Source organism: Hesperophylax consimilis, chromosome 12, assembly GCF_061612785.1.
Source record: "Hesperophylax consimilis isolate HC1 chromosome 12, BYU_Hcon_1.0, whole genome shotgun sequence".
Taxonomy (NCBI): Eukaryota; Metazoa; Arthropoda; class Insecta; order Trichoptera; family Limnephilidae; genus Hesperophylax; species Hesperophylax consimilis.
Window position 1 is genome coordinate 12301063 of NC_142847.1, and position 26951 is coordinate 12328013.

Consider the following 26951-nt stretch of genomic DNA (forward strand, 5'->3'; position numbering starts at 1 on the left):
ACTATACATACAAGAACTAAAAAATACTAAATTTATCGAAGAAAACAAACACTTTGTAGCTTGACATTATACAAAATGAAACAAATACTTTATTTAAAAAGACTTTATTTCAATTTATATTTCGTTGACCGGTTTGGATTGAACACAAATATTGTGATAAATAAATATAAAGTCTTTTAAAATAAAGTACGGGTTTATTTTGTAAAAAAATAAAACGTTATTCAAGAGGGAGCTTATTATAACATGAGGTTATTATAACATAATATATGTCATTAGTCATTACATAATATAATTACATTTTTTGCAGTTTGGTACACGTTTAATACATTTTAAATTGAGTTTTTAAATTTATTTTGGTTACATTGAAGATAGAATCAGAGAGAATGTTATTAAACATATGTTAAACATATTCTTATAAGACAAGCATTTTTATTTGAATTGGTTTTACAGTGTTTTTCTTTAAATAGATTACATGAGCGTGTGTGCCGTGTAGGTACTTTCAAATCAATTCTGCTTAATAAACTCCACATATTATGTTTTTGCTTATCATTTCTTGGTATTATTTATATCTTACCTGTTTTTATTACTTTTATTGTATTTTCTTGTAAGGTTATTAAGAGTTTTTGTAATAATATTTGCAATATAAATATATGTAAAAATATATAGTTGTCCTCTCCTAAGCACAAGCATCTGATTTATCAGAAAAGTGATTGAAATATTACATAATATTATGTAGTAAATATTGTAACGCTAAAGATGTTAAGAAATAAATAAATATTTTTTTTTGTTTTTAACTTAATGATAGTAATAAGTTTAACTCATTAATTAAAATATTACAATTTGAGGTTGAACTAATCAAGTTAGATATAAAAACAGATATTATTATATTGAATACGTAACGACGGAAGTGCTTCGTCGATGGTATTGTATCCTCGTGACCGATCACGAGTAGATATTATTTTGTATACATAACGACGGCCGTGCTGCGTCCACGCATTACGTCGATAGTATTGCGTCCTCGTGTCAGTTTGCGAATATATACATTGTTATGTATTGTTTGAGCCTTTGGTGAAGCAAAACGGTAGATTTGGCAACATTCAGTTCATTTACAACGATGCCACGTAGCACTCAGAATTAAAAATCACCCTGCGCGGGTGGACATTTTTGTAAGATGGTTTACAGTAGACGGTAAATTGATGTCCCGACCTAAAAAGGTCCGACCGCCTTCTGCAATGGAGCGAACTGGCGCGTTATGAAATGATACATTTTTATTCAGGATATCGTTGTAAAAATGATTGTCGCACGCCTGCGCCCAGTAGGTACCTACTTTTGTATACAAGATGCAACAAGATATTCATTCAAAATTCTCACTATCAATAGACAGTTTTTTGTCAGGTCTGGTGTGTTTCTGGATGTCAAAAAAATAAAACATATTTATACATATATTTTTTTATATACCGCACAAGATTCTCAACCGCTCCCGTCTGGAACAGCGAGACTGTGGCATCCCCAATCTGAGTACTAGGGTGAAGGTATTGGGGGGGGAAGAAGATGGGGAAGAGAAATGTAGAAAAGTACCTGGCTATTTATATCTGGTCACCATAACGGCAAAAGCTTAGAAATAACGTTTCCATTCGGAATGGTGGTCTCACACCAGGGCGATACTGAGAGTATATTTCACTATGGAACGTGCTGCAAACACACTTTATATTATGTTTAATGTATTAATTGTGAAATAACACAAACAAATAAAAATTTATTTGCGCACGCCGGGTTTGACCGTCAGATTAACGGGCTTCGGATTGCGAGTCGAGAGTCTTACCTCTCAACCACAGATGCTGTAATTAATTCACTATGAACGTGAAAACTTCACTAGAAAAGTAAGAAATATTTTGTGTTGTTTATTTATTTGTTAATTTATTTATTACACCTAAAAGACGTTTACTTTCTAGTTTAATAGTTGAGTATCGCAGTTATTATAAATTCTTCAAAATTAAAACAATAGAGAAAACAAAATACAATGAAAAAAAATAAAATGTTACAGTAAAAGCGTATAATAAAATAAGATACATTGGTCAAAATGATAAGAAGTCTCACATAAGTAGATATTCAAAATAAACAAAAGATTGCAAAAATTATGGATGTCTATTTGTCTCGATATATAAAAGAATTAAAATAAACAATATTTATATTGATTATTTTTAGGGTGAAATATATCTCCCATATCAGAACAAGTCATGTAATCCTAAGGGGTTTTATAATATAAGGGGCGTAACAACGGCCTAAATGTACCTTTTGAAACTCTCAAAACAAATCCAAGAGTCTTAAGGGCATTATATACGGAAGACGTAAAAATTAAATCGACCTTCAAAACGCCATGTAACAAACAAATAATATACACTCGGACGCCAGAATAAATTATTCAGTATGGACGTGAAAACTTTATTAGAATAGTAAGCAATATACGGAAGACGTAACAATTAAATTAGAGTGAACGGACGTGAAACCTATATTAAAAGGAACCTTCAATATATAAAAAATATACACCCGGACGTGAGTATGTACGTGACGCTAGAAATGTATGAAAGTGTAATAAACATCAAAACTTGCATTATAATGAATATTAAAAAAATATGATATTTGCGATTATTGTGAGTAAAACATAGTGCAATATTCACAAAAAAAATCTAAAAAAAAGAACTAGAAGTGCTGGACGCCCAAAGACGGATTTACGCACGGACGCAATAAATGTTGTGGGACCTATATATATATATATATATTTTATATAGATATATATATATATATATATAATAGATATATATATATAGATATATATATATATATATATATATATATATATATATATATATCTCAAAAACTATGTTACACAAACCTAGCGTAGCCGCTAAACTATTTTAAAACTGGGATGTTTTTCTTGCCTTGATGCGAGCAGGCGGTATAAAAGGGACACTTTTTTTTTAATCACAAACCATGTTACACAAACCTAGCGTAGCCGCTAAACTAATTGAAAACTGGGATGTTTTTCTTGCCTTGACGCGAGCAGGCGGTATAAAAGGGACACTTTCTTTTGAATCACAAACCATGTTACACAAAACTAGCGTAGCCGCTAAACTAATTGAAAACTGGGATGTTTTTCTTGCATTGACGCGAGCAGGCGGTATAAAGGGGGCATTTTCTTTTTCATCATAAACCATGCTACAAAAACTTAGCGTAGCCGCTCAACATCGCAGAAATAGTTTACTTAAATAAAATTTGAACGTAAAAAAATAAAATCCAGCTAATAAAATTCAATCACAACGCACACAATGCATGCATATTAGGTAAATACTAATTTGACGGAATTTTTTAACATTAAAAAAAACGCCCGCGCGATTATGTTTCTAGCCACTTCTAGCCGTTCGTTTCGTCCTATAGTAACAGAAATACCAACAAAACAAAATGACATTTGACAGTAAAGTTTGAAAATGGACGGTCTCGTTTCACAAAACGAAAGCTAATTTTAATTTTACGTAATTGAAATTTTTATTGCAATATTTTCCACCTCCCCGAAGGTTAAAAGTTGTGTCGTACAGTAATTAAGGTGAATCTAAAGGTTTTATCTAAAAAATATTCATAATAAGCGAGGCCAGCGCGATCGAAATTTTACCTTTTGCTCATTCTGTTTTCATTTAATTTGAAATTATTTTTGTTTTTAAATAAATATTTCATAGTTTGTAATATAAATAATTTACGAATGTTAAATAATTTAGATTCTTTGTATAATAGGTCGGTCGAGAATGTTTTATTTTTGTTATATATGACTTTAATTATGTGTTTTTGTATTACTTGTAGGGGCTTAATAAATGTATCAGGTGCACCACCCCATCCTATTATGCCATAAGTGATTGCAGATTGCACCAGGGAGAAGTAGATCATTTTCAATTTTTCAGCGTTTAAAATTTCCTTGAGTCTATAAAATATAAAAGATATCTTAGTTTAGAAGTGGTTTGATTAATATGTGATTTCCAATTCAGATTAATATCTATTGATACTCCTAAATATTTTATATTTTTGACATTAGCGAGTTCGTTGCACAGGAAGCACATTTCTTGATTGCAAGTTGTATTATGGATTCTAATTTTAAGGTTGAATTGAATGAGCTTTTACCGTCGTATTTATTGTGGATTTGATTTACTGTTAATTTACGCGTAATAGAACACGTTACATTATATCGTTTGGAGAAAGTACAAAATTTTTTTTGTAAATATGTTTACATGTGATAGATATATCTGTCACAAACATTAATGTCTTATCTAAAACTACCACCACATTCTATCCGGAGAACGATTGATGATATTCTCATATTTTTAAATTACTGAATACCACTATCGACTGTCCTTAAATGTTAAATAACAAGTTTAAATTTAAAATAAAAAGTTAATTATAGACTACCAAAATAAATTGGAAGCATGAATGACAGAATCCAAACTTTGAAAACTGTGAAAAAATATTTTAAAGACAATCTTATCAAAGAAAACTGTTTCCACATGAAGTGATCTTGAAAATAACCTAAATCTAATTAATTTCCCATAAGTGACAATTCTTCCTCATATATCCATAATATCATGTATTTTTTACTATTTATATTATACTAGTAAATAGAATATAAATGTATTGATAAATGTTTAAAAAAAAAAATTTTTAGTCCTCGACAACATCGCCACCTATCGGGTCTATCCTATATTTCAAGCTGGAATCAACATACACATTGACAAAATTTCATTGAAATCGGTTGGGCGGTTTCGGAGATTAGCGTGTACGAACACAGTGACAAGTGATTTTTATATTTTATTAAATACTTTTTATCTACCTAAATTTACATCACAATAAACAAACAATCTATTTGTATCTCTTTCACTCATTGTTTTATTGTCTTTTATATATGTCTCTGTATGTCATTAACTAATATAATAAGCCCTGACGAAGCTTAAGATAATCGAAACCCGGTTGGCTGTCATTATTAATTCAAATAAAAAGTGATGTATTACAAAGTCGGTTTTTTCATTTATTATAATATATAAATTACACAATAATATAAACTTACATCACATTTAACAAATATTTTACATCATTATATTTTATTTCTCACTACAATACTACTACAACTACATCAAATAACAAATACTACGTACAAATAATACTATGTACAAAATAACTACAATAATGTACTCTACACTGCTCTTTCAAGCACAATCTAACGCTTTCATGGAAGAGTAGTATTCTAATCTCCAAATTTATACAAACACAATGTAAATGCTATTTTATATGTACTTACCATATTTCTTTAATTTAATTTAATAAATGCGTATGTGTGTGTGTGTCCCTGTTAAATCTACTCGACTGCAACATACTTTTCACTATGCAAACATAGCACTAACTATTCAGATCACTCACCACTGGCGCGAATTCACAGAATTGTCAATACATATAAAAACCTTTACGGTATATTCAAAACCTCTTCGTCCTGCGTCAAAGCAAACATAATATAATTAATTGCGAAAGACACTGTAACTACTTTTCTGTACTATGTTTGTAACATGATAAGTATTTATTGTACCTACTGTAATAGAATATGTTTTTGAATTATGTAAACTTTCGACTTGTATTTTGTTTGTAAAAGCCCTACGGGCGTTCGATGATTCAATTTCCTTCAAAAATAAATTAGTTCAGAGTTTCAAAAAATATTTCAAAAGGAATAAGTAACTAGTTTTTCACACGCGAAAAGTATTGGTAAAAGATGTTTTAAGATAACTCTTCTGAGCAGAAATAAGAAACTGACAAAAACTTTAGTTCGTTAGTAGCTGTATGACTACAGTCCCGTGTAGAATGAGAATAGGAGTGTCGTGGATTTCAAACCCAACAATAATACAGCATACTTGGTTGGTAGCGCAACACTAATTATTAGAGACTGGAAACTGGTAAAAAATATAATAAATGAAATGAATCAATAAAAATAAACAATTATTTTTGTACATTGAGTAATAGTATTAATGACTTATGTAAGTACTAATAAAAATACTAATTAAAAGTAAAAGTGCCAATAAAATAACAATGTAAGAGGGGCACATAAAATGAAGTTTATAATCCGGGAAAAAAAATTATTTATTTATTATTACATCTATATAAAATAAGCTTACATCTTTTCTAATTTGCTTCAATTCTATAAATGTGATCTTTCTAAGTAGTGAGAGATTTGTAAGAATTACGCTGGTATTTAAATAAGTTACATATTATAAACAAATAAAATAACAAAAAGTTATAAATAAGAAAAAATATATAAAAATGTACAAACTAATGATTCACAGAATCGGGTTTAGAGCGACGGAATTCTTGAAAAGCCCTTTTAGAAAACTCCTTTCTGTAAATAATGATAAAAATATCTTTTAAGTCACTGAAAAAATTCAAAGGACCAACGTATTAAATTAAATTAATATTATTTCAGCCACATGAATGGAAAATATAATATTATAGACCTGTAAAATATGGCGTTTTCTAAGATGAGTAGAAGGGTAGCCGCAAGCACCCCGTAAGCCAAGACGAGCAGCGCGGGCAGGCAGTCCACCAGTCCCACGCTCACGAAGTTGGTGTTACTCCCGGAGCAGCGTGGCTTCCTCGTGTACATCAGCCAGTTCTCCCGGAACTGCAAGCCCGACTCCTGCAGTCTCCGGAACCTGCGTACAAAGATGGTATGTAAGGTGGTGGGTGATGGTAATGTTCGAAGGACGACAGAGAGCAACACGTAAGCCAGGACGAGCAGCGCGGGTAGGCAGTCCACCAGTCCGACGCTCACGAAGTTGGTGTCACTCCCGGAGCAGCGTGACTTCCTCGTGTACATCAGCCAGTTCTCCCGGAATTGAAAGCCCGACTCCTGCAGTCTCCAGAACTTGTTTTCAGTGTAAGGCATGACATATAGTGCTGGTGATGGATAGACAGGAGTAAAGATAGGGAAAGGATAGTGAAACTCAAAAAACAGTCCACCAGTCGCACGCTTATGAAGATGGAATTGTTTTCTGAAAATTGCGTGTTGCATAGTATAAGAATACTCGTTGAAACCAAAACTAAACAAACAAAAATTAAACGAAAAAGCTATTTAAATAAAAGTCAATAACTAATCGGAAAAGGCAATAACCAATCGGAAAAAATCGCAGCATGTGCATATAATATTACCCAATTTTGAACATCTCTTTGTAGGAAGAATTCTTCTGCACGGCGAGCCAAGGATCAACAACCTGAAGAAACTGTACTTCCTGCAGCCCGCACTTCTCATTTTCCAGGAAGATTTCTTCCACCACCTGGTAGCCCACACCGATTTCCATGTGGAATGCGAAAAGTCCCTAAACAGTTGAAAAACTTTATAACATATGTTTTTGTCATAACAAATTGTCTAGTGATTTAAAATTTATCTACGTTCCGAATTATTATTATCATTATTTCATTTATTATTATTGATTTCATTTCATGTTCCTAATAGAGTCCTAGTAGAGAATTCTATTTTCTTCTCAATGGAAATTCCTAATTCGTTGATAAACTCCCTTGTACCACGAATACATAGCTTAGGTAACCAATATGCAGAAGTAACAGAAATTTTTAATAGCCCCGAAAGGACTTTTAAAGAGCATTTCACATATTTTTAACAGCCTTTATTTTGTTTCATGTGGTCTGATACTAAACTTTAATTACTTTGAATCATGTTAGGATGTTTACGCTGTATAATTGATTTGTAATCCTTCTCTCGTAAAACATGTTTTATTCTGTATTTAAAGGTACCTTAAATAAATATATTTATATTGTTGCATTACTTTCCTGAATTAAATATTATATGCACATGTTTTTGGGATATTGTGCAGTATTGCGCCACCTCCTTCTTTAGCCAATGTTTCGGACATCATAACAGAGTCCATCATCAGGGCAGTTGTGTGGAAATACACATCTTCTGATGATGGATACTGTAATGCTGTCCGAAACATTAGTAAAATAAGGATGAGGTGTCGCAACACGTTGGCAAAATAAGGAGGTAGCGCAACACGCCATAACACCCCAAAAATAAATCATTATTAAACTTCATGCAAACTATGTGAAAGTTTCTCTAAGGTACAGTTTTTTCACAGAAATTCAAATGTAACATTGTCATCAAAGCGCCATTTTGTTGTTTTTTTTTCACAACTGAAAGGTTTACGTTAAATGTCGATTCTCGCCTTCTAAGACCGTTTCAGCATTTGTACATATTTTGATCAGCAGAATAGGACAACTTGTCAGCTTATTACAATTTGATAGAAAGCTGAAACGCACCTTAGAATAACATTAGGTAATATTATAAAACCGTGGTTGTTACTTGTCTTAGTTTTTTGACCCCTTCATCCAATGAAATAAACCGTGGGCTGACTCCAGGTGGGGCAATCTTCTTCTCGTAAATGGCTTTCCTTACTGGCTCAGTGGCGGTCTAAAGAAAATAGATAATAAGTACATATATTTATATACTATCTACAAATCAATGGGTTTCAGAAACTTTGAATAAGTTAGAAATGTGCTGAAGATATAAAGTTCATTTGTTTGATTCTGATCGTCGTACCAAAAATGTCTACTTTGTTAATTTTTGTAGCAGCAGCTACTAGTAGGTTTTGGAACATTAATACATGCAATGCGCATCACATTGGAACTTACGAGTAAGACGGCGAATGTACAATGCGCCTACCTACACGCGATCGCCCGTTTGTTCTCGAACGAATGTTAGAGCGGTTTGAGCCCATCATCAGTCAACCAAGTCCACCGTACCTTTGGCTTACTTCTGGAGCACCAGGAATACTCAACCTCTTCGCCAGTGATGAACACCACCGGCAAGTCCAATCTCCGCCAAAGCAGTGTATAGTCACCGACTCCATCGCCACGACCACTCCACCACCATTCATCTCCTCTTTACATGGTGTTGACCATCGATCTGGAGGATTCACTGTGACATCCACCGACGCGGTGTCGATCTTTGGCGTGGGGAATTCGCCACCGATCAGGCCACCGAGTCATCGCAACATCAACTTCACTGACTCAATAAACGCTGTTAGGATACAACACACACCTTTCATTCGTCTCCTCACCATCCCCAAAGTGGTGACCTATATGCATCCCATCGTGGTGCACATCAACTAAAGCAACAACTACGTCAGCAACAACTACGTTAGTAACAACTGTGACTACTTCCACTACTATATTTGGAATTGGTAATTCGACTACCTTAGTAAAGACGCTACTAGGATTTTATTTATTTTTTTTAATTTTATTTATTATAAGAACTTGTTGAACATTTATACATATTTTTGATAATTCAACCGCCATGCTAGGGATGTCCCTGTGTTATGGCGGGTGATATTTACAGATTGGATTTATAAAATAAGTTAATTATAAGTTATAAAGTTATGCAATTTAGATTGAAATATAAGTTAATTAGATTATACAATTAGATTATACAATTAAATAATAAGTAAGTAATAAAAATATACAAATTAAATTAAATTAAAAGTTTTTAAATTATACAAATTTAATTGCATTACAAATATTAAAATCATGGTTTCTAAATGTATTTATAGTAATAAAAATGGTATTAAATATTAATAATAATTGATAATTAGTTGATAAAATTATAATATAATTTAATTTATGTACCAATTTTTATATATTGTGGTCTCCAAGTGAACTTATCCATTTTGATATTAGTTTTTTAAATTTATGGGGTTGGGTTTCGGTTTTTAAGTTTTCAGGGAGAAGGTTAAATATTTTGGGAGCTAGGTACATGAAATGTCTTCGAGCTGACGTGGTATGTAGTGTAGGGACGTTGTAGTGTCGGTTGGTTATTGTTCTGGTGGTGTAATTGTGGTGTACGAGGGTTTTTTTCTTATATTTGTACAAAAAATGCATTAGAGTAAATTTTATGTGGAGTTGCTGTATGTTTAAGACATTGTATTCAGTGAAGAGTCGAGTGGAGGAGTATCTTGTCGGTCGCTTGTTGATAGTACGTATTATCGTTTTTTGGGCTTTTTGTAATGGATCAATAAGATAATGTGCACAACCGCCCCAAATTATGATGCCATATGCTAATTGGGATTGGCAGAGAGCATAGTAGACTGTTTTCATTATTGTAGGAGTAAGGATATTTCTTAATGTTCGAAAAACATAACAGAGCTTGCGAATTCGGGGAGTTAGGCTGGCTAAGTGCTGATCCCAACGAAGATGATGATCAATTAGGACCCCTAGGTATTTTATATGGGATACTTTTTCTAAGTTTGGGCAAGTACAGGAAGAATAAGGTCTTGGACAAGAGTGAATTGTTATTTTCTTATTGTTAGTAGGTTGGGTTGCAACAGATAGACTGAAGGTTAGGAATTTTGTTTTACCAGCGTTGAGTGTCAGGAGATTGTCATCTAACCAATTCTTTACAAGGCCTATGTCGTGTTGAGCTATGTCAAATGCTCCTTTCCAGTTTTTATGACGAGCTATGAGCACAGTGTCATCTGCAAAGGATATTAGTTTTCCGGTTATGGGTAGGTTACAGAGTTTGTTGATGTAAATGAGGAACAAAATAGGGCCTAGGACACTCCCTTGTGGGACTCCGAATTGAATTGGTAGAGGGTTACTTTCAGCTGTGTTATTAATTTTTACAGTTTGTGATCTACCAGTTAGGTATGAGGAGAACCAGTTAAGAGTTGAGTCCCGGATGCCTATTTGAGATAGCCTTTCTAGGAGTATGGGATGGGAAACCGTGTCGAATGCTTTGGCTAAGTCTAAGAATATGGCTAGACAGGAATCGCCTTCATCCAGGCTATTAGAGATGTTCTCAGTCAAATCTAAGATTGCAGATTCTGTACTAATTTTTTTTTGGAAGCCAAACTGATTGGGCGAGAGAATCTTCTGGGTTTCCAAATGGGAGATAAGTCTACTTTTGACAATTTTTTCGATGATTTTTGATAGGACACTTAGCAAAGAGTCTGTAAGGGTCTGTAGTTTTCGATATTTGTTTTGTCGCCACTCTTATAGATTGGGATAACCGTAGCATGTTTTAGTTGGTTGGGGAAGGTGCCACTTTTGAAACTTAGATTAACAATGTGTTTTAACGGTGTGGTAATGAAGTGAGCTATGTGTTTTAGTATGTAAGGTGAAATTTTGTCATTACCTGCAGCACTATTTGTTTTTATAGAGAGTATAGTGTCAACAATTTCTTTGGTGGATGTGGGGGCTAGGATAAGTGTGGGATGTAGAAAGTTCTGTTGTCTTACCCTTGAAGCTAGAAAATTTTGGGTTTTATTTGTGGCTTTCAAAATTTTGTTGGCTAAGTTTGTGCCGATATTACTAAAATAATGGTTGGCGTGATCAGCTAAGGTTTCTGGGTCTTCGTGAACTTGGATATTTTTCCCATTTATAACTAGTGATTGAATGTTGAGTGAGGTTTTTTTATTTTCTGATATGTCGTTGACTACGTTCCAAATTACTTTGCTGTCATATCCTGATTCTTCAATTTTTTTCTTATAATATTTTTGTTTGGTAATTATTATCAGGTTATTGCAAATGTTACGATACTTTTTATAGAATCGTGAGAATTGGGGGTCAGGGTTATTTAGTGCTTGTTTATGGAGTCTGTCTCTTTTACGTATGCAGAAGATAAGGCCGTTCGTAATCCAAGGTTTCAACTTCTTGTTTTTGTTGGAGGCTGTTTTGGTGGGGAAAGACGCGTAATTAATGTGGGCAGTTAGTGATGCAGAAAACGTTTCAAGAGCTGTGTTGACATTTTCAGAAAGCAGGGTAGACTCCCATTTTTCTAGTTCTACTGCCTTTATCAGATGATCCATATTTACAATTTTATGAGTAGGATTACTGGGCTTAGGGGGAGGAGATTTTGAATTATGTAATTCTAGGATGGTTGAGTAGTGGTCTGTTACAGTAGATTCGAATACAATTGATTTAGCAGATCGCTTTGTTCTAACCATGATGTGATCTATGCATGTCTTAGTAGTGAGTGTGACTCGGGTAGGTATGTTGATGTATGGTATAAGGCCATGTAGGCCCATTAGGTTTAGGTATTTTGTTGTATGAGGGCTGGCTTCGTTTAGTATGTCTATGTTGATATCACCTATTATGATGAGATCTTTAGTTGAGTCTTCGATTTTTTTTTCGAGTGAATAGAGAAAAGGGGAGACATTATTGAGCTTAGGGGAGCGATATATGGCGAAGACATTTAAGTTGTCAATAGTAACTTTGAGGCAATTTGCATGGTCAACTGAAATTTCAGACACTATAGGGTTTAAGTAAGATTTGACATAAACTATGACCCCATCGGATTGGGACATGTGCCGAGTTGTGTTGAACACGGAGTAGTTGTTGATTATTTTCGGGATATAATTTGCATTTATCCAGCACTCTGACAGCACAATTATATCAAATTCATTCCCTAATTCAGTTAGGAGTACAAGTAAATTGTCAAAGTTTTTATTGAGGCTGCGGATATTCATGGCAAATATTTTTAGTGCTTTAGGTGTGGAGATAGTTTTTTTATATTCATTTATATCATTTGTCGTTTGAACCGTGATGTTTAGTAGGTTATCGATAGGGTTATTTGGGTCCATTATAAGCGTCTGTGTATGGTGGGGGCTCGAATTCATCAGTAACATTGTGAGTTAAGTGGATGTATAAAGATAAAGGAAAAGGAAAACCATAGAAATTGATAATTAAGATGTGTTTTTGCAGATGTTTAGTTTCTCTAGTGCTTAGTAGAATTATATGAATTAACGGAATTAGAGCAATAGGAAGAGTGTTAAAACAGATATATATAAAAATAAAAATGGAATAATTTAAGTTCATCGAAAAGTAAGAGACACTGAGATAATCAAAAAAGTTAAAACAGGTATTTATAAAAATAAAAATGGCACAATTTAAATTCATCAAAAAAAAATATGAGGCATTGAGATAATCAAAATGGTTAAAACAGATGTATATAAAAATAAAAATGGAACAATTAAAATTCATCGTAAAATAAAAGACAATGAGATAATGAAAATAGTTAAAACAGATATTTATAAAGATAAAAATGGAACAATTTAAATTCATTGTAAAATAAGAGACAAATAGATAATCTAAATTGTTAAAACAGATATTTGTAAAAATAAAAATGGGAAAATTTAAATTCATCAAAAAATATGAGACATTGAGATAATCAGAATAGTTAAAAGAGATGTATATACAAATTAAGATGGAATAATTTAAGTTCATCGACAAATAAGAGACATTGAGATAATCGAAAAAATTAAAACAGATATTTATAAAAATAGAAATGGAACAATTTAAATTCAACGAAAAATAAGAGACATTGAGATAAACAAAATAATTAAAACAGATGTGTATAAAATTAAAAATGAAACAATTTAAATTCATAGAAAAATAAGAAAAATAAGTGACACAATAATCAAAATAGTTAAAACAGATATCACGATTTAAAATAATAATGCATAGGAAATGTTTGAAACAATTGTTATAATTATAGTTCATGCGACAGTTAAGAGAATTATAGAAGACTTTAGTTATTTGGAGAAGTAGAGTTTTTAAAATTAATAGTTTAATAATTACCAAGGGATGTAAAAAAATTAATAAATATACCACATTTAAGAGAATTAGCAAAATTAAAATTATTAAGAAAAGTGAAAAAAGTGCAAGAATAAAAACAATCACTAGGATAGACGGAATCAAGTGGTTTGAAATTATGAAATTAATTAGAATAGTTGTATCCAATTTTTGAATAGCATTATTAAGAGAAGTTAAGTGAGGTAATTGATTTAAGTAAGATAATTTTATTTGATGATATGATAGGATTAGGATTATCATGGAAATATAAGGAGTTAATTTAGTTGAAATTATTTTATAATTTAAAACAATTGAAAGTATCACATGTATCATACGACATAAAGTAATTGAGAAATTAAAAATATTTAAATAAATTAAGTTTGGTATAATAATTCGATAAATTAGCACAGTGGAAATAAATGGATGAATTGGAATAATTGTGGAATAGAATATAGAATAGAACATAGAATATATTATATAGAAAAGAATATTTGAGTGATTTAAAATGATCAGATAAAGGGGAATTATGGAGCAAGTTACGATAAATATTTGAAGCAAGTTGATAAGTTTAGTAAGATTATTAATAATTATAGATAGATTTGTGATGTGAGCAAAGTTGACTGAGAAAATAAAATAAATAAAAATTATTGAATTATTACAGATAAGCAGATTAGTTAATGGATTTTTTTTGTTGACTTCCAGTCACATTTTTTAATGTCCGATTCATACGAGATTCTAAGGATTTTAGAGTCCTCAGACTTACGAACATACACCTGACCATTTTTTGTCCATGTGAATTTATAGTTTTTTATTTTTGCCTGTTGTTTTGTTTGAGCCAGGAGGAATTTTTTTCTTGAAGTTAGGTGGTCGGATATATAGATGGGTGTACTGTGACCCATTTGAGTATGTGGTAGTCCTATGGATGAAGCAGTAATTCGGCCTTTGGTTTTAATGTGTTCTTTTAGTTTAGCCAGGAATAAATCTCGCATTAGTTTAGAGCTGAGGGTGATTATTATATCTCTTGGTTTTGAACGAGAATCATCGGAGCGGTTTCTGCCTCCCACCCGCACCACAGAGGTCGCGTCTTCGGGCTGTACTACCGATTTTATGACGTTTGTGGATAGGTTGTGAAATATAGTAACTAGATTTTCATGTGGATTTTCCGGGAAGTTGCGCAATTCTAGGTTGTTCGACTGAGACTCGTATTCCAGATTATCAATTTTATTCTCCAGGTACTCCACTGTTTTTTTGAGGTCTTGTTGTTCTTTTTTGAATGTTTCGAATTCAGTTTCAATTTTTTGGTTTTGGATTATGGTTAGATCGATTTTTTTTATTAGGTCATCGTATTGTTTGCTGATGAAATCAATACTTTTTTGCGTTTCTCCTTTGAATAATTCGATTTGTGTTAAGATTTCTTTTTTAATGTTATCCATTTTTTTATCGATGTGTTGGGTTATTTTTTCAATTTTTATTTCATCGAGTTCAAGCGCACTTTTACCTCTAGTTGTCATTGTTATATTAGGTAATGTGAAGTTGATTTAAATTTTAAGTGAGTTATTTATTGGAATAGGTTATTTATAATTTTTATTTGAATAATTTATGCTTTTGTTGATTATTTATTAACTTGTAGTGACATCTGTGGCCAAGACTTTGTAGTAGTGCTTTTGATTATAAATAAAATAAAAATAAAAATCCTGTTGGTTTGGTTGGGTTGCGAACGTCCGCCCTCCCAGTCGATTAGTCGATATTAATTTCAAGTCGATATTAATTTCCCAGTCGATATTAATTTCAACTGGTGTGACCGATTTATCCACAGGACTACTCCCGAGTTAAGAGTTAGCGACAGTATAGTTCTTTATATATTGTAAATCGCCTTTGGAAGATGACAATGTTATTTTAGATTTTTAGTTTTCACTGTTCAACTGTTTTTCATAAACAATTAACTATTGTTTTTTGTTTGTTTTATATGATATTCACTTTCACTGTATTCTTCACATCCACTAATTTCTTTGACTAATCGAGGTTACGACAGTTTATTAGTAAAACTTTAGTGTTGGGAATAAAAACAAAGATTTTAAATTATTAAACTAAACAACTGAGTCTAAAAACATCAATTTCAAACTGAAATAACACTTTCACAGAATAAATCGTGGACGATTTATCCAATAGTATCACTTTTCACTTGTTAATTTGCGTTTTTTGTTGTTTTTTTAGATATTTTAAACAGGAGTTTTGACAGATTACGTCGTGATTGTTATTGTTGTCAATGAATCTGTTGTCAATGTCAAAGGATACATAAGACCTTCTAGTTCATTCGCCTCCTTACCAGATCCCCAAAGCTTAATTAATAATTATTGTTTTAAAAATCAATCTAAACAAATCCAACTGGCTACAACGTCGTTATGAGATAGAAAACGCCTACAAATAGTCTAGATCCATCTCTTTCTCTTCCCAACCGCCATCTCACACAGGGCCGGCGCTGTAAAAATCTGAAGGGCGTGTGTTAGTTGTTAGTTTTGATATATTGGTGCTGGTGCACCTTAACTCCTTGGCTTCTTTGCAAATCGGCGCCGGAGCGGACTGCTCTAATTACGACTGCACAGGACCGGCCCTGATCCCATCACGTAGGCTAATTATAACTCTTTTCTCTTTTATTTTCACTAAATTAAGATCGTCAGTGGAAACCCTATTGGTTGAATAATTATTCACATTTGGCAACAAATCAAAAATGCCACATTTTAAAACGTCATAGAAAATTTATTCGTCAGGGTAAGAATAAAATAAAAATACCATCATTTCGTTTTTTTTTTTTCTTAATTTTTAATAAGAAAAAAATGGTTAAAATACCATAATCTCAACAACCAGGAGTTAGTAAGTTATTGAGTCTTACCGAGAAGTAGTACCTGTTGAAGACTGTATCGTGAACGGCAAACTTAAGGCGGGAGTTGAGGAGGTCCGGGAGTGAGTGAATCCTCGAGGAAGAGGACTGCAGGAGAGCGACAATGTTGGCCGAGTAGCTGGTGTACAAAAACATCAGCGAAAGGAACATCAGCAGGATTACCAGGCGGCCAACTACTCCTGCGGAAGAACCACGGTAGCTCTATACTAGTATCAATATAGCTCTACATAGTACGAGTACTACAAAAAATAAAAGGCCACTTGCGTTAGATTATTAAATTTTTTTCGGTTTAGGCAAAAATTCTAAAACATTCTGCATAACCAAAAAAAATAATTATAGTATTTTAAAAAACCACTGCGATTTTTGGAAGATTTCAATCCGCGAATCCGTCCATTTTTTTACAAACAGAAATGTTAATTGAAGAATGCGAAAAAAATTAATTAAATTGCCAAAAAATTGTTTAAAAAAATATAAATTCCACACAGAGGGGAATATCGCGTCGTACCTAAAATATATTACATCTCGTAAAATATTTTATCCCTTGATCTATTTAATTGATCATTATAATGTTCAATGTCATTATAGACATAACTGTTTTACTTCAAATATTTTACAATTTGTTTGATGTTTGATACTATCCAATTTTTGAGATGTAAATTATAATCATACTCTATAGTATTATGTAGTTTCATTTTGTATGTTCACCTTCATCATTATGTCGGTCGGTCGATCTATGCCGATCTGTCAAAATTAAAAACGTCAAATTTCAATGGAAGTCAGTGACGCTATATTAAAAAAACCGATGTGTGGAATTTTATAAAAAAATACAAAGAAAATCATAATCCGATATTTTTTATATATAATGACGTCATGAGCTAGAAAAAATTGATTTGTTTATTTTATTATTTAAAGCAGAGACATCTGTCCACGCGATTTTTATAAATGCAGTCAAGTGTTCTATTTAACTCAATTATGATATGACAAGGAATCACCCTTGAGCTGCACGCTGCTGCCCTGCTGGCAGAGCGCCCCGATGGTCATGACAGCCACGTCGCTCCACGAGGCGGTGAGCAAGTCGGGCTCGGCGGGCGCGTGGCGGCGCTCCCAGCGCGTGGCACCGTGCAGCATGGCCGCCAGCGTCAACAACAGCGCCAAACTGCACGCCCACACGGGCCCGCGGAAAGGCAGCAAGAACACATTGCTCATGTAGGACAGCTTCGGCTGGCGGAACACGAACTTGGAGCGGGTGGGCGTGGGCATTGCGATGTAATCTATCACTGCCACGCGGTCCGCGGTCACGAACAGGGGAGATCCTGAAAAATGGGTGGTGCCTCTATACTGTGAACTAAAGTGATGCCATCTCGGCGCAACAAATAAATGTATCGTGGCCGAAGAGTTCCAACGCATTAATGAGCGCCGCTCATGTTTCGGAGAAATTTCAATACAATGGGCAACATTAACAATCTGCGCGTATAGATGATTGATGTTCCCAGGCAAAATTTCTCCGTGAGCGATGTGGAATCCGCTCGCTCCACGTGACTGATGAAGCGTATTACAAAGAACGAAAAATCGAGCCGGTTGAATTGAACTTAATATTTTTATACTATTACTTTTATTACTGTTATGCATTTGCTTTGATTTTTGGTTTTTGGTGGTACCAATCCTGGTTGATAATTATTAATTCTCGATAGACTAAAATTTGGGGATTACGTAGCTCCTGCGCTCCTTAGCGCTAGACGCCACTGATAGTGATTACTGAAAGAATACTGAGTATATGGATTTGGATAGACGGCTCACCTCCGATGTCCGCCCTGTTGGTGGTGAGCTGACCGAGCATACCGCTCCAGGAGCCGGTATCGTCTCGGTAGCCCCAAGAGTTCTCGAAGCTGATGTCTCGATTGCCATTGATGATGTCAATCACGTGGTTTGTCAGTACGAAATTCACTTTCGTGATGGTGTCAATGTGCTTGTCCCTGAAAATAATGACATATTAAAATTTTAGATCTTTCCATAATATGAATATTGTGCGATATTTACATAAAAAGTTAACTTCGTTAATTTTTTTAAAAATTTAAACGAAAAAATAAAGTTTTAAAAAATATAAGTCAATATTTTTAAAATATCTTTTAATTTTTTTTTCGTTTTACTCAGGATTCAATCTTCCTATCCAGGAACTGGAATCGACAACTTTATCAACTTGGACAAAAGGCGATCGGGTAGGACTGATATTTATTTCGATTTGACGATTTCAGGGAAATGCATGTATGTCCGCGTGTGTGAACGTTATTGCCACCAAATGATGCAATGCATTGTCATCGACCAAAGATCTAAATATCGAGTTACAGCTCGATCGGAAGTCGGGGAGTGGATACATTTCCGCTTCTAAGATTTGCATTCATTCATTGCCGAAAACAAAAGTGAAATTTAAATAGATATACTTAAAAAGATACCTATAATATGATGTCGATTACAGAATTTAACCAAATTTATGTATTATGTTAATACCGTACAATAGTCCCAACTCTATCCAGAGCCAGTGAGACTATAGCGTTTTCAATTGGGGTAGGAGACCCAGGCAAAGCGAATGTGTTAAGGGAGATACTAAATAAAACACACAATGTTTGTATAACATAAAAACTTTATCAAGTGTTATGTTAAAAAAAATGTTTGTCTACAAAAGTAAAATAAATGAAAAGGTAATATTTATTAGAATTGTAAATATAATGTAAATTTAAAAAAAAACTTCGTTTTGTTCACTTTGCCCGGGTACCCGGGCATAGTGAACTTGGGCTCCGGGCAAAGAGAATTAGGAATCACAATCGTAACAGAAGAAGTACCATATCCACTATATGAGGTGCATGATTCGTGAGCCCAACTTTTAATGGTTCAACATAATTTTAGTCACAATTAAGGCAAATTAAATTTTTTCAAACTTTTATTCCGCTGGTAGATGGGCCAAGTTTTTTTTTCTCTTTATGATTTTTTTTTTCGAATGTTGGCTTCATTTTTGTCTTTTTGTATGTTTTTTATGGGATATGTAATACGCAATTACACATAATCAATCAAAAAGTTCATTCACCCGTCAAAGCGAATGGTCCATCCGCTTTGCCCAAGGCAGTACCTATCAAATAACGTTTTGTTAAAAAATACAATGTGGTTTCTGTATTTCTTAACTAAAGTTAGTTTTTAGATAGGAAACAAATAAACATTGGATGAAATAAACTAATCTCACATGAAATATAACCAAATAATAATAGTCACAAATACCTTACCTTCGTTTATCGTATGAAAATTCTAAAAAACGATTTTTTTATCAAAAGGAGCGTGCGTTCTTGCCAAACAACAAAATATTCACTATCATGGCGTTGGTGGCGATGCGGTACACCGATTGTGAGACTATTAGCACATTCTAGTGGTAATTTTCGGAAATATTCAATTCATTCATTTAACATTGTTTATCTATTTATATATATATATATATATATATATACGTTTTACCCTCTAAATTTTTTCAAAAATAATTTGTAAATTCTTATAAGGATATTGCGCATTTCTTTCATATCTCTATTTGTAAAATAATATTCTTATGTATATATTTTTCCCCTATTTATAAGTCAAAATATTTGTAAATGTTTTTGTAGCCAAGCAGTAGTCATCGGTGGCTATAAATCGAACTGGGAAACCGTGCCGTCGGGAGTACCCCAGGGGTCATTATTGGGACCATTACTCTTTAATATATATATTAATGACATTGGGAAATGTTTTCACCACTCCAGAACTTTATTATACGCAGATGACATGAAAATATTCTCCCCTGTCACGTGTATCAATGAGTGTAACCGCGTGCAAGAAGATCTAAATCGCCTAAATATTTACTGTGCAGAACACAACCTGCAAATAAATGTAAAAAAATGTGGCACCATCAGCTTCACCCGAAATAAAAATCCCATTTCTTTTAATTACTCCCTTAACGGCACAATACTGAGCAAAATGACAGAGGCTAAGGATTTGGGAGTAGTGTTAGATCCGAAATTACTTTTTGAGCGCCATATCGAATCCACGGTTGCAAAAGCTTCCAAGGTACTTGGCTTTGTACTCAGAACCTGCAAAAATTTAAAAAAAGTAAATACCATGAAAATGCTGTACTTTGCGTATGTACGCAGTTCTCTGGAGTACGCCTCTCAAGTCTGGAATCCCATGTATAAGTCACACATAGAAAGGATTGAGAAAGTGCAATATCGTTTTCTACGATACCTTGATTTTCGGGCCTATCGTCCTCATCTGAGTCACGAGGAGTCAGCAGCGTTTTTCAGGATTTCGTCACTGGAAAGTCGTAGAAACTCCGCAGACGTACTATTTTTACAAAAAATTGCCACCTCTGTGATAGATTGCCCGGAATTACTTGAAAGAATTCAATTAAGAGTACCCATCAGACAAACCAGACAAAATCACACATTCAACATCCCTCAATGTAACACGAACTCAAAACAAAATGCTTTTATTCACCGTGCTTCATACAATTTTAATACTTCATACAGTGAATTAGACTTATTTAACTCAGCACCCCACAATTTCAAACCTAAAATCAATAAATAATTATATTATCATTTTTATTTTTTATTACGTACATGCTACACATTATACAGACTAGATCCATCCCATACCCCTCCCTTCCCCATCCCATCCCTATAGGCTAATGTAACTTTTTTTTATTACATAAACATTATATATTCACTAAATAATTAAAATAATTAAGTGAAAACCTATTATTGGTTAAATAATTAACACATTAATACACCATACTTTGTAATTATTATAACTGTTGGTTTTCCAAATAAAATAAAAATAAAAAATAAAATAAAAAAACTGCTGTTTAAGTAAATTCGTGAGAAATAGTTTGGATACAGGTGAATTCTCTAGTTGATGTTTTGTATATTTTTGTCAATTGATATCTGTATCTGTTTTTTCTCCTAAATAAAAAAAAAATAAATAAATAAAATCCTTTAAACGCTTTACCTGGTACATTTGCTTTCCTGGGTCTCCCCTATGTTAAATCTAGTTTAATAATAAAAATTATCATTTATTTATTCCAAAATGTGACACATCCCAACAGAGAGTGAAAACATATATGGGAAACACGTCGATTCAGCACTTTGTCGCTATTTATCCATAGGATTGAATATTGTTGGGGTCAATAAAAAATATTAAATAACGCTAAAAATTATTACAGAGTTTTCAATGTTTATAAATCCGACATAAAAATGGAGTATTTAAATATTTGAAACATTCTAACTTGTAGTCGGTGAGATGGTGAATAGTGTCGTTATCAGTGACGACGAAGCAGACACGGATGGGCGCCCCCCGCACGTCCATCCTGCGCGGCGCCGCTGGCCCCCGAATCTCCGCCCCCCACAGCCACGCACCCCCTTCGCAAGCCCTGTACACTGGAGGGATTAGGGAGGTTAAGCTATCTGACTTGTAGTCAGAGAGATATTGAATAGTGTCGTTATCAGTGACGACGAAGCAGACACGGATGGGCGCCCCCCGCACGTCCATCCTGCGCGGCGCCGCTGGCCCCCGAATCTCCGCCCCCCACAGCCACGCACCCCCTTCGCAAGCCCTGTACACTGGAGGGATTAAGAAGGTTAAGCTATCTGACTTGTAGTCGGAGAGATGGTGAATAGTGTCGTTATCAGTGACGACGAAGCAGACACGGATGGGCGCCCCCCGCACGTCCATCCTGCGCGGCGCCGCTGGCCCCCGAATCTCCGCCCCCCACAGCCACGCACCCCCTTCGCAAGCCCTGTACACTGGAGGGATTAGGGAGGTTAAGCTATCTGACTTGTAGTCAGAGAGATATTGAATAGTGTCGTTATCAGTGACGACGAAGCAGACACGGATGGGCGCCCCCCGCACGTCCATCCTGCGCGGCGCCGCTGGCCCCCGAATCTCCGCCCCCCACAGCCACGCACCCCCTTCGCAAGCCCTGTACACTGGAGGGATTAAGAAGGTTAAGCTATCTGACTTGTAGTCGGAGAGATGGTGAATAGTGTCGTTATCAGTGACGACGAAGCAGACACGGATGGGCGCCCCCCGCACGTCCATCCTGCGCGGCGCCGCTGGCCCCCGAATCTCCGCCCCCCACAGCCACGCACCCCCTTCGCAAGCCCTGTACACTGGAGGGATTAAGGAGGTTAAGCTATCTGACTTGTAGTCGGAGAGATGGTGAATAGTGTCGTTATCAGTGACGACGAAGCAGACACGGATGGGCGCCCCCCGCACGTCCATCCTGCGCGGCGCCGCTGGCCCCCGAATCTCCGCCCCCCACAGCCACGCACCCCCTTCGCAAGCCCTGTACACTGGAGGGATTAGGGAGGTTAAGCTATCTGACTTGTAGTCAGAGAGATGGTGAATAGTGTCGTTATCAGTGACGACGAAGCAGACACGGATGGGCGCCCCCCGCACGTCCTTCCTGCGCGGCGCCGCTGGCCCCCGAATCTCCGCCCCCCACAGCCACGCACCCCCTTCGCAAGCTCTGTACACTGGAGGGATTAGGGAGGTTAAGCTATCTGACTTGTAGTCGGAGAGATGTTGAATAGTGTCGTTATCAGTGACGACGAAGCAGACACGGATGGGCGCCCCCCGCACGTCCATCCTGCGCGGCGTCGCTGGCCCCCGAATCTCCGCCCCCCACAGCCACGCACCCCCTTCGCAAGCCCTGTACACTGGAGGGATTAGGGAGGTTAAGCTATCTGACTTGTAGTCGGAGAGATGGTGAATAGTGTCGTTATCAGTGACGACGAAGCAGACACGGATGGGCGCCCCCCGCACGTCCATCCTGCGCGGCGCCGCTGGTCCCCGAATATCCGCCCCCCACAGCCACGCACCCCCTTCGCAAGCCCTGTACACTGGAGGGATTAGGGAGGTTAAGCTATCTGACTTGTAGTCAGAGAGATGGTGAATAGTGTCGTTATCAGTGACGACGAAGCAGACACGGATGGGCGCCCCCCGCACGTCCATCCTGCGCGGCGCCGCTGGCCCCCGAATCTCCGCCCCCCACAGCCACGCACCCCCTTCGCAAGCCCTGTACACTGGAGGGATTAGGGAGGTTAAGCTATCTGACTTGTAGTCGGAGAGATGGTGAATAGTGTCGTTATCAGTGACGACGAAGCAGACACGGATGGGCGCCCCCCGCACGTCCATCCTGCGCGGCGCCGCTGGCCCCCGAATCTCCGCCCCCCACAGCCACGCACCCCCTTCGCAAGCCCTGTACACTGGAGGGATTAGGGAGGTTAAGCTATCTGACTTGTAGTCGGTGAGATGGTGAATAGTATCGTTATCAGTGACGACGAAGCAGACACGGATGGACGCCCCCCGCACGTCCATTCTGCGTGGCGCCGCTGGCCCCCGAATCTCCGCCCCCCGCAGCCAAGCGCCTCCTTCGCAAGCCCTGTACACTGGAGCGGTCAGGGAGGTTAAGGTATCTGACTTATCGGAGAGATGGTGAATATTGTTGTTAACAGTGAAATAGACGAAGCAGATCCTCGCATCAGAAGTAGGATGTATTCATAACTATTCTAGGGTATTTGGTTACACCAACCTGAGTAGACACTGCTAGCCCCCATAGTATCTAGGTAAGAAACCACCAGCACGTTGCTGTCGGGCAAAATACTGAGTTCCTCGAGCTCAACGGGAACTGAAAAATTGTTTTCAGTGGAAATCTCCGAGGTGGCTGTTCGATTCTTCCAGTTTGGGAACTGGTGGCGTGCACTGCCGCCACTAGTGTTGGGGGTGTTCTCCAGCAGCAGCCAGGTGTAAGGGGCCTTTAGCAACAGTTTTTCTTCAGCCTGAAACACGGCAACCACTTCTAGTCCAGTCAGTGGGGGATAAAAAAGGGCTCCACCTTGCAAAAGGTTAGGTAGTAGCGATTTTCACATATGTTGTTAAGATTGGGACTCTAAAGAAAAAAAAAAGTTTTCGACCTTGGGAGGGTCGAGCTCGATCCGCCATCTTGGATTGAAGGTGCCAAAATTTGTTTTTTTCAAAATAATTGTGAAGTGGTCGTTTTTACAACCAAATTGTTGAGGGCAAACTTAAAGACAACTAAATTACCTACATTTTTTGTAGAAAGTTTTTTTTTGTAAGTCTAATAGGTAACGAGTTACAGCGGTTGAAAGAAGAAAATTTTGACAAAAAATTGTAAAACTCCAGTTTTCTTGATAAATTTTGTACGAACATATTACACAATATCATTTTAACGTATTTCTACGTTACAATTTACTTATATAGCATCATCCGTGTGCTCGATGACGTTGATTTGTTATAGTGGGATCCTAGTCTACAGCTGACTTGGCAACACTGATTGAGTCGGGGTGGTTACAGGACGTTGCCTGGATGCTCGGTCACTCAGTGTGCTCGTGCGCAAAGGTACGAAATCATCATTTTATGGTGTTTTCGAACAACTTCCAGAAGGCGTGCAACTTGAAGGTAGCAAAATTAATGTTGTAGATGGAGGATATCTTTTACATAAAGTTGTATGGAATCGGAATGATTATTTTGGGTCAATTTGCGAGAAGTACGTTCACTATGTAAGAAATCGCTATGGATCATATGCAGTCATTGTTTTCGATGGATATCCGCTTGATGATGGTGAAAAAAATACGAAAACCGCAGAAAGACTTCGCTGATCGAAGAAGCACATGTCTGCAGATGTTCTTTTCGATGAAACAATGCCAGTTCAAGTTTCACAAGAACGATTTTTAGCCAATGAAAATAACAAAGTCCGTCTGATTTCGATGCTTACAAAGCAATTTATACAGGATGATTTTACAGTTAAGCAGGCTGAAGAAGATGCTGATGAGTTGATTGTCAATACTGCGATTTCCTTGTGATCATCATATGAGGCTGTTTTCATTATTGGCGAAGACGTTGATCTCCTAGTTCTGCTGACAGCATGACAGCATTAGCACCACAAAAAAATAGTATATATCTTCGCAAACCCGGTAGAGGCAAAACTTTTGAAAGATTGTATTCCGCGAATAGTGTGAAATACAAAGAGGCGGCTGAGAATATTCTGTTTCTTCATGCCTTTAGCGGCTGCGATACAACATCGTCCTTCTTCAACCAAGGAAAAAATAAATTTTGTTCGCTTGTGCAAAACGACACAAGACTCAATGCCATGATAAGAATCTTCCAACAACATGATGCAACACCAGAAGACATAGCAGTTGCAGGAACACGCTTTCTTGTTGCTTTATACGGGGGTGACATGGATAAGGAAACCTTGGAAGAAGTCCTCTACAAACGTTTCGCAAAGTCGACAACAAAAAGCAAATTCAATCTTGCCTCTTTGCCACTAACGAACGACGCTACACGGTACCATGCATTTAGAACGTACCATCAAGTCCAAAAATGGTATGGAATCCAAAAAAATCTAGAAAACTGGGCCTGGAAACGTGACATCAACGGGCTTGTTCCAGTAAGAATGACAAAGAAACCAGCACCCGAGACTTTATTAAAATTTATTTCATGCAATTGTAAAAAAGGATGCGGCGTTGCATGTGGCTGCAGGAAAGCTGGATTGAAGTGTTCTATTGTATGTGGGTGCTGTAATGGTCAAACATGCCGAAATTCGCCAGAGGTTCACATCGATGTTGAGGACGAAGAAGAAGAGATTTTGTCAATGGAAGCCCAAATATCACAGGCAATGAGCTAGATGATGACATTGATGACGAAGACTGTTATTAAGTAACATAATTTATAGTAACATAATTCACAGTAATGTAACATAATTTACTGTAGCATAACGCTAGTATATCTGTGGAGTTGACCTACTGGGGATACCACAATAAAAAAAATGCGCAATGTTCTCTACCTCATGGTGGTGTGGAAATGAGTTAACAAAATTATTATAATTATGTAATGAATAACCCGCAAAAATTACAAAGTTGGGAATTTCATCACTTTTTTGAAAAATATTCACATTTCCGCCACTGTAACTCGTTACCTATTAGACTTACAAAAAAAAAATTTCTACAAAAAATGTAGGTAATTTAGTTGTCTTTAAGTTTGCGTTGAACAATTTGGTTGTAAAAACGACCACTTCACAATTATTTTAAAAAAAAACAAATTTTGGCACCTTCAATCCAAGATGGCGGATCGAGCTCGACCCTCCCAAGGTCGAAAACTTTTTTTTTTCTTTAGAGTCCCAATCATAACAACATATATCAAAATCGCTACTACCTAACCTTTTGCAAGGTAAAACTCCCCACTGACTGGACTATTCAGAAATCATACAAATAATATGTTCCGATTCAACTTGTTTAAATTTAACAGTAAAATATTTCTATAATGCGCCTTGTACATGTTGGCCCAATGCATGGGGCCAATTATAGGA

General features: G+C 36.0%; 1 protein-coding gene across 1 annotated transcript in view; it reads right to left on the reverse strand.

Annotated features, from left to right (window-relative positions):
• LOC149419161 (ionotropic receptor 84a-like) overlaps positions 1 to 23209 on the reverse strand; it is a 48137-nt gene extending 24928 nt beyond the window's left edge. The window contains exons 1-7 of the mRNA XM_089637940.1: positions 23130 to 23209; positions 18353 to 18528; positions 17548 to 17868; positions 16547 to 16734; positions 8393 to 8500; positions 7228 to 7394; positions 6534 to 6731 (exon numbers count right to left, since the gene is read on the reverse strand). Of these exons, the coding sequence (XP_089494066.1) occupies positions 6534 to 6731; positions 7228 to 7394; positions 8393 to 8500; positions 16547 to 16734; positions 17548 to 17868; positions 18353 to 18528; positions 23130 to 23209 (1238 nt within the window). The remainder of the gene's footprint in view (positions 1 to 6533; positions 6732 to 7227; positions 7395 to 8392; positions 8501 to 16546; positions 16735 to 17547; positions 17869 to 18352; positions 18529 to 23129) is intronic.
• Positions 23210 to 26951: the final 3742 nt, after the last annotated feature.